The following is a 12,345-nucleotide window of genomic DNA, read 5'->3' on the forward strand; positions in this document are numbered from 1 at the left end:
ACAGGCATCTAGAACTAATTTTTTTTTTAAACCATCAAAAACTGACAAAACTTGAGTATTTGAGAGACTGAACTTACTGTTGATCTTGGCAAACACAGCAAGCGGCAACACGAGTTCGGTGCCCGTGGCAGCTTCCACTTTGGAGGGCGGGAAGTTCATGTCTGCTGGCGGGAGAACTTGCACCTGCAAAGGTCAAGGTCAGAGATATAGCTGGGATCATTGATGTATGTAGTGTGAGGAATGGCGCATAGAGCCACATTTTGAAATGATAAGATATTTTAGTAGTTATACACATTTTTAGTCAATTTGAATTTTTAAAAAAAATTTTTACATTGATTATTGAGGTGTCTGTGGACTGTCCACCCACCCTGGAAAGAAAAGCCACACATCAGAGTATACGAGGGTTTTCATGATTCTGAAAGTACCAACTGCTCTATGATTGTGTAGCCCAGGTAGGTTTCACATTGCTCATTTCTCACCACCAATGACAGCTGGCTCAAGTTGTCAACTCTTGCATGGAGGCCTGGCCAAGTGGCAGAGTCATTGGATCATCATGTGCCAACTAGCTCAATCTGGGACTCAGGAGGGTCATATCACGGGTGTATCTTTTGACATTTACCAAAGGCTCCTACAAGTACAGGTGTTTGATTTTAAACCATAGCCCAGTCAGCAGTCATCATCATTGCCTTTCTCACCCTGCACCAGGGTATAGGCCACGGACAAACACCTTCCACCTTTCTCTATCCTGGGCTAGCCTCTTGATGTTATTCCATGTCTCCAGTCAGCAGTAGGAGATACAAAATCCTTAGACCCTAAGCCTTATTGTTGTACAAGTAGATTTCATATTGTTTACAATCTAGGCAGCCGAAACTGAGAATGGTAAACAAGGATCGCACTGACATTTTCAGTACATGGAAGTACTTTTTTAGTCATTGCGTCCGTAAGTTCAATACCTCAACAACACACATTGATCATTTCACAAAAGGAGCATTTGTGGCCAGTTAGTTTGAATGAAGAGAAATGAATGAGAATGAACAAAAAAGAAAATAAAAGAGGAAAAATAACACAACTTGTGTTTCTCAAAAGATGTCCAGTTACTAAATGAATTTGAATGACCTTTCCTTTTCTATTTGAAGAGAACCACATGCGATCAAAAAAGGACAGTAAATAAAAAATAGCTAGACTTACTATTGACACCCTCCCACCACAAGCCACATAAACATTTACCCATTTAAAATTAAAAGAATCAATTTTTCCAAATAAAAGCTAACAGAGAATTGATGCAGCTATTGCTTAAAACACACAAAATGTCTTCACCCTACGGGCTAAATAATTTCAAATGATGCAGCGATCTTACCGTTGAGACTCCGAAGTGAGCAGAATTCTTTGCATCAGCAGCGGTGACGTTGCACCTTCCTGGTCCCACAGTGGTGATCTGCCCTTTGATGTTCACCGAGGCGATGCTGGTGTCGGTCACGCTCCACACATACTCTCCACTCCCTCCGTCAGCCTGCAATGTCCCCATACCGTGTTAGAGGTGACCCTTTTTCAGTTTTAGTTTTAGTAAGTGTTTAACAGCACTTGCAACACAATAAGGTCATATAAGTGCCAAAGACTAGAGATGTTACAAGAGACAAACAAACACAAAAAAAAGAAGGAGGGGGGATGAAGACGATAGATGTTTGATTAGAAAGAAGAAGCAAACCATACTAGAGCACCCGCCAACCACCCACATGAGGTGACCCTAGAGAGGCTTTCTGAACTTGTCATTGAACACTTAATCCCACTGGGAGTGGGGTTTTTTTTTTTCTCATTATAAATAAATAAATGTGTGTCAGAATTTGTGGGGAGGGGTGTGTGTGATGGAGAGAGAGACAGAACAGACGACAATCTTTTGGCCGATGGAACCTCCCCCCCCTCCTCCCCCCCAAAGTGCTTAAATTTGTTTAATAATGAGTTTTATGGCACTTGCAACACAATTAGATCAAACAAGTGCTGAAGATTAGAGGTGTTTCAAGAGAGTAAAAAACCCCGAAAAAGGAAAGATAAGGACGATAAAAGTTTGATCTTTCGCAACCACCCACCTTCCATGTGCAACCAATGAATAAACACGATAAATAAAAAGTTCATTTAGGTACTTACTTTGGCGACATACTTGTGCACACATCTGGAGACGGGGTCCCACGGGAAGAAAGCTTTGGCCGGCGTAACGGTGACCGGGTCGTAAATCTCCACGTCCTGGCTACGCTTCACCTCTGGCCTGACGCTGTGCTCCACGCCATCCTGTCAGCAGATCAGACATATTTGTTTTTTACTACTAGTTTTATGTCCAGTTGGGGAAGTAAAGGCGGCGTGAAAAGGAACTGGCCACCCTACCACAATATTATGCCAAAGGCCCAGGAAGTTGTCTCACTAACAAGGCAATCCCCTAATGTCCGGATCGGATGCGGGAACAACTTTACTTTTACTAGTTTTATGGCACTCGCGACACAATAAGGTAATATAAGTGCCGAACAAAGATTAGAAGTGTTGCAAGAGAGAAACAAACACAAAAAAGAAGGAAAGATAAGGAAGATAGATTTTAATAGGAAAAAAAGGAGCAAACTACACCAGAGCACCCGCCAACCAACCACTGTCAGCAAATAGAAAATGTATGCTGTGATGTGCAGGCTTGAAATACAAGAACCACAAAAGCAAATTGATGGTCACAGGTGAAAGAGTGTATGAGACAAGCTTCTCTGCAGGACTAATATGAGGTTAAATAGAACAGAAATGCAGGGAATAATAACCTTAGCATTTTGCCACCTCATCTCGCTGATGTTTACCGCCCAGTTTCTTTGGATTTTCCCCAAAATGCCTTTGCCTTTGATGGCAAGAGTTTTTACAATATGAGCCTTGTAATGGAAAAGTGTGAATCAGATTTCAGAGAAAATAATGGAAAAAAAAAAAGGATTTCTATTGAAATCCACATCAGAATTTGTTCACACTTACATCATCCACAACACTGACAAGAGCTCCGTCGATGATAGTCTCCCCTTTCAACAAGGTACGCACACGATGATACGTGCCATTGATGCTTGAGTAAAACACGTCGAAGTAGGTCTTCGGAAATATGGACTCAACACGAACATTCTGGAAAGAGGGAAAAAAATAAGTGTTGATTGACTGCTACTGAAATTATAAATATCCCGGACTATGGTTTGATAAAAACAGAAGATTCTAATAGCTGAATCAGAAACTTTGCACAAAAAAAAGACTTGGGTAAACATAGAGCTTTCACTAGAAATGAAAATGTCATCTTAAACACAACATTACTTGTAAAGAGTAATTGAATCAAAGCTGTGTCATACCGTGAAAAACAATTTCTAATCTTAAAAATGTGAGGACAGATTAAAAAAGACTTTTTACTGACAAAAATTCATGTACTTTTTTTTTTCTTTTTCATTCTCCGTTGTCCTTTTCCCCACTAGCCCGTCTTTCTCCGCTTAATGCACAACAGACTACGAAACTAACTATCTTTCACTTACATCAGAGGGGTAGATCTTGTGACTGTCCGTGTCGTAGATTTCTATATAGATCTCGTACTCTCTGCCCGTCTCCAGCACCCACTTCCTGTGTGGGAGGACCACAAATGCTGGCAAAAGAAGAAATCCGTAAAACTAAAGCAGTAAATGAGGACAATGCAGCGTTATATTCACTACCGAAATAAAAGCAAAGTACTCTGCAAAAACAGCCAATACATAATATATATATATGCAATAAACAAGAGGTACTTGTAACTGGTTTAACAAACATACACTTAATTAAAAGATTTCATGTGCGGGAAAGCTCAACCCAGTATGCTCAAATGATTTGGAAAAATCAATACATAGATCTACATATACTGGAAAACTAGTTCTGATTTTTTCAAAAATATAATAATACTCAAAAATTCTTCTTCAATTATCGTTTTATTCATAAAATAAAATACAAGAGACAATAATGATTACATACCCAAAAAGCCTGGGGCAACAACGTGGATCATGGCTGATGGCTGTCTAAAAAATTCAGTCACAATTACATCTGAAAATTTGTTAAGGATTTTTATCGGTTTTTGTCTTTGAAAATCAAACTAAAATATTCAATAATTTGAAATGGCTTCTCGGCTCAGTATATACAAGAAGTACAGACCACTTTTGTACAGCATGTTTTTTTAAAACTCATAATAAATCCATTAAACTTTTCAACTTTCAGCAGATCAGAGAGGCAGAATCTTCCCCAAGACTTTCTGTCCGCCACATGCAGACAACCATCAAGGGGATGCAACCCACAGCATTGGCTGCTTTCAGGACCCCTGCACTTTCATCATATCTGCTGGCTGGTAACTCACAAAGAATTAAGCATTGGTGGTGAAAAGTTGAGTTTAACAAAAGAAAAGCACATCAACACAATAATGGTCATATAGTGCAGGGAAGAAGCAAGACAGATAGACAGAAACAACAGAGGGAAAGAAAAGAAGTAGAACACATACCAGTGGTGTCCTTCAACCATCGCGGTGAAATATTTTAAAATAGTTGATTACAGTACGATCTAGATCTTTTCATACCCTTCTAATAATATCCTATTCCAAAAATGTTCCATTCTATTTTGTATTTTTCTGTACCTATGCTGGTTTAAAAGGTTTAAGATGTTGAGTTGGGTTGGGCTTGGAGCCCACCTTTTGTTTTATGTTCAGTCTGTAAAAAGTAGAATTTCTCATCACCCAAAATGACTTTTTGTTATTTGGACTTAAATGATCAAAATTAAAAAGGTAGAAACTTTACATAGTTCTCAAAGAAAATGAAAAATGACAACCACGGTAATAAAAAATAAACAACACACAAGTTGACTCATATGTCAATGAAAAATTTGAAGGTTCATTAAAACATTTTGTAATTTCCAGCAGGTCAGAGAGGCAGAATCTTCCCCAAGATTTTCTGTCCGCCACATGCAGACAACCATCAAGGGGATGCAACCCACAGCATTGGCTGCTTTCAGGACCCCTGCACTTTCATCATATCTGCTGGCTGGTAACTCACAAAGAATTAAGCATTACAGGTGAAAGTTGAGTTTGAGAGAAGAGAAACACATCAACACAATAATGGTCATATTAGTGCAGGGAAGAAGCAAGACCGATAGACAGAAATAAGAGAGGGAAAGAAAAGAAGTAGGACACATACCAGTGGTATCCTTCAACCATTGCGGTGAAATATTTTAAAATACAGTTGAATACAGTACGATCTAGATCTTTTCATACCCTTCTTATAGTATCCTATTCCAAAAATGTTCCATATTGTATTTTTCTGTACCTATGCTGGTTTTAAAGGTTTAAGATGTTGAGTTGGGTTTGGTCTTGGAGCCCACCTTTTGCTTTACGTTCAGTCCATAAAAACAGGACCTCTCAACACCAAAAACGACTCTTATGCGAGTTGGGACTTAAGTTATATCATCAAAATTAAAACACTTGAAAAACCTTACGTAGATCTCAAAGAAAATGAAGAAAGAATGACAACCACAGTCCCGAAATTAAACAATACAGGTAGACTCATATGTCATTGAAAAATTTGACGGTTCATTAAAACATTTTGTTATTTCCAGCAGGTCAGAGAGGCAGAATCTTCCCCAAGACTTTCTGTCCGCCACATGCAGACAACCATCAAGGGGATGCAACCCACAGTATTGGCTGCTTTCAGGACCCCTGCACTTTCATCATATCTGCCGGCTGGCTATAATTAAGCAGCACAAAACATTCTCTTCATATCAGTTTTATTTAGCACCAGCCACTAATTGAAATTCCGTGGGTTTTTTTAAAACCCTTAATAAATTTTTATAAATACCTTTCCAGCCTACTCAATCCTTTCACCACCTTGTTATCATACAGGTGTACTGAATGCAGAGATATTGTCAATGTTTTATGTGTCCCGCGCGCTCATATTACCTTATGCAATTGTAGGTGCCATAAAACACTTACAAAAAAAATAAATATACAAGAGAGAGAGAGAGAGAGAGAGAGAGAGAGAGATATTGTGCTGCAGCAGAATTGGGCATTTTTCTCCACTAAGAGGGCAAAATGCTTCAGTATTACACAACAAGACCACAGGGACACTCAAACATGCATACTCAAATAAGCTTAAAAGTTCAGTATTCTTTCTTCAAAAATGAGGTAACCTAATGGCATAAATGCCCCTTTGGTTTTACAGCTATGCCTTAAAATTGTTCAAACCGGCCACCAAATAAATAACGCTCAAACAACCAAAAATGTCAAACTCCTCCCCCCCCCCCCCCCCTTCACTTTTTGAAAGTATTCATATCAAGTTCACTATTGTATTGGCCAGTAGTAAATAATCTCCTCTTTAACACGAATAAAGCTGCTGTGAGCTATAAAAAGGTCACAAACTTCTCAGAGATGTCAAACCATTAAAGTGAAATGAGAGCACACAAGTCAAGGATACTCCTGTCTTTAAGCACAATCTCTGTGGAGCCCATGACAAGGGCAGTCGCCATAGACGTAGGCACATCCAGTTTGCAGATTTCGTCATCCTTGATCTCCAGGTAATACTGTTTGGAAGGCATCTTGATCTCTGTGGGTACAACAGATGACAGCAGTCAAAGTTAAAAAGGAATATGCTATAGTCTTACAAACTTCTAAAAAAAAACCTCACACATCTTCACAATAACTTCACTGGCTTCTGCGATGTAGCTGTTAGGCCCTTTGTCATCGCATGTAGAAGACCCCAGTTTGATTCTCGAGTCAGGAGAAATTTTATGAGTATCTCGGTTTTTCTGCTGATACGTTGATCCCTCTAACCACAGGCTGAAGATGGAGCTGAAGCCCACCTCCAAATAGATCTAAATCATGCCAATGGAGATGTAAAACCACCTACATTTTTAAATGAAAATTACTATAACTCCCTTAATCAAGTCCACAAATTTTATGTTTACATCTTCATCCCCCTGGGAACACAGCCTGCAGTGAGTATCTCAAGATTCCAAGAGTTCCTGTGACTATTGACAAAGGCAGTGAACCATGCACTGACTCGTAGAAAAAAAAATCCGCGGACTGACCTTTCAAGGAATTATGTCTGAGAAGTTCCACCCTGTACTTGACTCTACCAAATCTCAGGACGTAGGCGTCGGGAGGAGACAGCAGCAAATTGGCAATCACCATAATGCGCACATCATTGGGACGCACATTCTGAAAGTGAAAATCAAAGGGAATATCAAGATACAGTCGGTCGAACCTGCTCTAACTGCCACCTGTATAAGACAATCACTAACACAAACGGCCACTTCCCATTTCCTCCCTTGTGTATTTTTTTACATTATAATATCACTGTTAGACTACCACCTGTCTAAGACCGCCACTTTTCTCCTCTACAATGGTTGGCTGTCTTGGACAGATTCAACTACCTTTTTTTTTCATCCAAATTTACAAGATTTTGGTTAAAATTTTAATGCAAGGATACCTCAGCGCTCTTCCATTTGTGTCTTCTCTGAAACACAGTACCATCCGTTCAAGTTTTGGAACCCGACAATCACAAGATTATATTGAAGTATTAGTTGTTGGAGCAGTAGTTGAATCTGTGACAGTTGGTATTAATTCAGAAGCCATTACCCTTTTAACTTTCAAAATTTGGCTCAGTACCAAGTACGAGAGGCTGCTTTATGATGTTCATTGTGTAAGGCTGGTTCATTGTTCAAGGAAGCAACATCCCTGCACTCCGGACATGTCCATTGATGCTCCGTTGCTCTCTCCAAAATGTTGCTGAGGGTCCTTCCACTGATTGTGCCAGTGCACATCTGGTTGAACAAAAGGCTGGAAGAAAGCACTAACTGAGCCCAATACACACCTGGAACAGCCCTTACCTGATAGTTTTCTACAACTATTTGTATACGAGTCAACACCCAAAGAAGTTTCAAAGGCAGCGCTAATAAACCAGTGGTCAAAAGTAACATCGAAGAAAATACCACCCAAATATGTAAGAGGGGGTAATACGGGGTGCCCACTACGGATGGGACTGGCCGATTGGCCAGATCGCCCGACTCGATCGCCTCAAAAACAAACATGTTTGTTGTCAGTTTCAGGCGATCGAGTCGGGCGATCGGCCCGATCCAGCCGTAGTGGGCACCCCGTCTAAGCTCATCCGTACACTTTAGACATGAAACTCTTAAGACCAAGAACAAAGTATCACGATGCTCACAACACACACCTTATATACAGGGTCTCTCAGTCTTGCAGAGACTTTAGCACTGCCAGTGCGAATTCCTTCCACTAAAATCATGTCCCCTTGGAGGCCTTTGTCTTCTAGAGGAGCAATATGTTTGGGCGTGGTGTAGTGGGAATCTGTGAACCGCTTGATCCTGATAAGAAAAATTCACACACAAGTTGAAAAAAAAAGAGGTATAAATTGCAGATGAACACTTGCCGATCAACAAGATGCCAGCTATCCTTGAAAATCCTTGATGTATGAATTTAGAACTTAGTTTTTTATCCTCACAAAATTTGAAGACAATTGGTGTACAATTAATTGAGCAAAATAAAGAATGAATTTTCGTCATTTTGATACCATTATTTGAAGACTGCAATAAATGTGAGTTTTGAATCTTTTTTCTCAATCTCTATCCCATCAATGTGTAATTTCAATGTTGAGTTAAGTATGAAAGGTCCTCATTTCAAGACAGAGATATTAGCAGCATATTCCCTTAAAAAGGAAAATATTTTCTATACAGTGGTAATAAAAAATGTTTCACGCATATTTTGCAAATTAAGGACATTCTCTTAGTTAATTAAAAAAGAAATAAAAAAGGAATCTGGTGGAGTACCTGAGAATGTTGTGAGCATCAACAACATCATGACCAGTCTCGTTGTCGGAGATGAGATTCCACTCAAACGACAGACCCTCCAAGTTGGAGAAGATATTTCCTGAAACAAGAAATGTACTGAATTGTTAACAAAAACCATAACCAGATATGTGAGTCAAGACACACAACGTTTGGGTGTGTGTGTGTGTGTGTGTGTGTGTGTGTGTGTGTGTGTGTGTGTGTATGTGTGTGTGTTTCGATCCCCCTCTTCATAGTCGAGCTTTTTATTTTCACTTTCGTTTATCAGCTGTCCACAAGCAAACATACTATGTGAGGGCAATCGACCAACGAAGGGAACGAAAGAGACAGTAAAAGCAGCATACTCGGGTGAATTATGGCGGGAGAAGTGTAAACAAACTGAACATCACGCTGCCTGACAACTATCATACAAGATTTCCTTCTGAAATGTCCTATCTACAATAAAAGAGGTATAAAAAAAAACAACCTTCCCATTTACACATCACTTACTTATTAGAATAATTGTTTTATAAAACCTCACCTTCACTGTCATAACCGCGTGCGATAAGTTCTTCTGGTGAATCTTCCAGATAAAGCAGACGAGTCGTTGTCTCGATCTCAACTCGGAAGATTTCTCCAACAATCACATTCGTCCGAAGAATCTCACCAGTCACTGCGAGGACAAACCAGTAGCATCAGACAATATATACATATAGTCATGAACAAGAACATTCACTACATTTTCTCCAGCTCACTGGACAGGTATTTAACCCTGCCAAACCTTACGCCCTGAACCTAACTTCCCTCAATACCTGGCCTCCTCAGCTAAAGTGTGCAGAAAGTGGTTAATAATACAGGAAAATGAGTTATCAGAAACACATAAAACTTGGTAGAAATACAGATAAGAGGCCTACTTTTGAGCAAATGCCAGTACTCGGATAGGTTTTCAAGCACTACTCGTGTGGTAAACAGTTTAAAAATACGACGCGGCCTCCCAATTACTGGTGTACCGGGAATCCGGCATAGTTGAAGTGTGGAGTATTCGGTAATACGGTCTGACAGGGTTAAACCAGAGAAGGCATTTAAATGTTATCTTCACCTGCATATATGAAGAAAAATATTTCTTTTCTAGTAAGTAATGCAAAAACAGCTAGAAAGGTAACTTCTCTGTTAGCAGCACTTCCCATAGAGTGACTTCACCATGCAGAGAACAAACAGGTTTCCAGGTCCCCTTTTGCAGCTCTACATCTGAGACTCGCATTATACAAAGTAAACAGAAAAAAAGTAAAGCAGCAACTCGAAAACAAACTCACTTTCTAAATCTCTATGAGCTACCAGCTTGTACTGTGAAGACCAGAGGAACATTGGAAAGGGACTTCAAAAACTTTTGTCACTTCGCCTTGAACAAGTGCGCTTTGGATATTAGTTTGTGATGGCATACTATACCTTTATTTTCTGCTAAAACAACAGTGGTCATCTGATGTGACGTTTTCGATATCGCAGATACAACTGCTGTCCGAGCACATGTACCATCTGTAGAATTGATCAGCTGGACCTGTGCCACCTCTGGTCTTGTTGAACGCCTAAATGACAAAACAAACAGGATGTAGTAATACCGTAATGCGCTTTCACTTTCAATTTAACAATGACATTAACCATAACTTTGTGGTATGACTTTGAAAAAAGAAGTCTTAACAGTATAGTCAGTCTACTGTGTGCAGACTCCACAATATAAACACTACTGTTGATGTCTCATTTGGCTATACATACCTTCAGGTCATATTATGGCATAGGAAATACATTGCCATGAAAGAAACCATATATGGCACACCCTGCCTGAAAAAATGGTGCACGAGTAACAAAAATATGTATGAGACAAGTAGCTGTCACTATCACAATGTGGATTGATTCATAGGTAATACTGAAGATGGACTTATTTCCTCATTCCCAATCTGGTAATTAAATATGCAAATTAATAATTTTCGAACTATTAGATGGCTTTTATTCGAACTATATCACACAAAGCCTCATTAATTGCTAATTGCGTAGTAATTTCCACGCTTTGGACCATGAAACAGGCAAGCCCGTTATCCCCCATGATCTGATGTTTGAGAGCATGAGATTGGAGTGAAAGTAAAATAATACAGAATTGTAATATTGTGTATTGTACTGATGTGTAAGTGTGGTGGTGTTATAATATTAACTTTCAATTAGCCGTCCCCGTAAGCCAAATCAACCAAGTGTGCACCAAACAAAGAAGGTGGGGGGGGGGGGGCAACGCTCTCGTGGTCTAGACATTACGGTGTTCGCCTCTCATTCAATAGGTCCCAGTTTTGAAAACTGGCAGCGACGAAACATTTTCTCCTTTCACCTCCTTTCCTGCTCTCTAACAATGTTCAGTCGTCTGCTTTCGTCTTCACTTTCTTCACCCCGGGTGAAAATAGAGGTGGCCTAACCCAAACCTTTGATCTACCCCTACCCCTCAATTTTGCTCTGTCTCATAGTGGTTGCTCGTTACGGAAGTCCTCCCCGGACTCGAGTCCGAATAGAGACATCGGCCCTTGGCGTGACCGTGCCCTGAGTGCGAATAGCAGAAGCTAGCAGAAGAAGCAGCCTTGTTGACTTGAGCCAACTGTGGCTGTGGGATAAGTTTACATGCAATCATGGCATGGCCCCCAAAGGTAACCTCATACTAAACAGTATACAAATAAGTCACAGTCACAATGAACATAAATGAAAATGCAAAAATGCTGTTGTTCTACACTGACACTGTCACTCAGACTCAACTGTGTGGCGAGTGTCGGTTCGTTGTTTACTCACTCGCATGTTTTACTCACCATCGGTAACAATTCGCAATTTGAGCCTCCTCAGGAGAATATTCCACTTGCAAAGTGAAGTTTGCAATAACAGAGCTATAATAAGGGAGCAGAACTTTAGGGGCATTCAGCTTTGCACCCTGAACATTACAAATTGCTGAAATTACAACAGCAAAGACAATCGTTATTGGCGCCATCGCCGGTTTCATGGACGCAGCCATATTTGTTTGGTCATACTCTATAACTCAAATTGGACCAACTGAATTTTGCATCTGTAATTTTTTAGATATTAAAAAAAAAACTATGCGTTATTTGTAGCTAAAAAAACTATTTTTCTACAGAAAATATATCAATTTTGCTTTTATTTCTTTATTTTCTTTTTGACAAACGAATTAAATAGAGTTATATTGCATCATCAATGTTTGCGTTCTAAAGATTTTTGCTCCACAAACCGGAAGATAGAATCCGTTAGTGATGGGCCGATACCACAATTTAGGTATCGATGTCGATACCGAGTACTTTTTCAAGGTATCGATACTAATACCTCGATACCTAATGCTATTGGTAACATACGCCTGGGGTAATAAGTAAAGACAAAAATACAACTATACTTTTCCAAGTATTTAGGTAATCGTGTCTAGACAAGTTGTGACTATTTAGCTGAGACTCAAACAAAAATTATTTGTAAAAG

At 39.6% G+C, this 12,345-nt stretch overlaps 1 protein-coding gene across 1 annotated transcript in view; it reads right to left on the reverse strand.

Moving 5' to 3' along the window:
- The window catches only part of LOC101853709 (nuclear pore membrane glycoprotein 210), a 42,960-nt gene extending 31,083 nt beyond the window's left edge, over positions 1-11,877 (reverse strand). Inside the window, exons 1-13 of the mRNA XM_005102518.3 lie at positions 11,676-11,877; positions 10,285-10,421; positions 9,380-9,511; positions 8,842-8,941; positions 8,229-8,379; positions 7,084-7,213; positions 6,471-6,599; positions 3,994-4,062; positions 3,528-3,634; positions 2,992-3,132; positions 2,143-2,283; positions 1,358-1,510; positions 78-183 (exon numbers count right to left, since the gene is read on the reverse strand). Coding sequence (XP_005102575.3) covers positions 78-183; positions 1,358-1,510; positions 2,143-2,283; positions 2,992-3,132; positions 3,528-3,634; positions 3,994-4,062; positions 6,471-6,599; positions 7,084-7,213; positions 8,229-8,379; positions 8,842-8,941; positions 9,380-9,511; positions 10,285-10,421; positions 11,676-11,875 — 1,696 coding nt within the window. The 5' untranslated portion in view covers positions 11,876-11,877. The remainder of the gene's footprint in view (positions 1-77; positions 184-1,357; positions 1,511-2,142; positions 2,284-2,991; positions 3,133-3,527; positions 3,635-3,993; positions 4,063-6,470; positions 6,600-7,083; positions 7,214-8,228; positions 8,380-8,841; positions 8,942-9,379; positions 9,512-10,284; positions 10,422-11,675) is intronic.
- Positions 11,878-12,345: the final 468 nt, after the last annotated feature.

This window comes from Aplysia californica, unplaced genomic scaffold, assembly GCF_000002075.1.
Source record: "Aplysia californica isolate F4 #8 unplaced genomic scaffold, AplCal3.0 scaffold00328, whole genome shotgun sequence".
NCBI lineage: Eukaryota > Metazoa > Mollusca > Gastropoda > Aplysiida > Aplysiidae > Aplysia > Aplysia californica.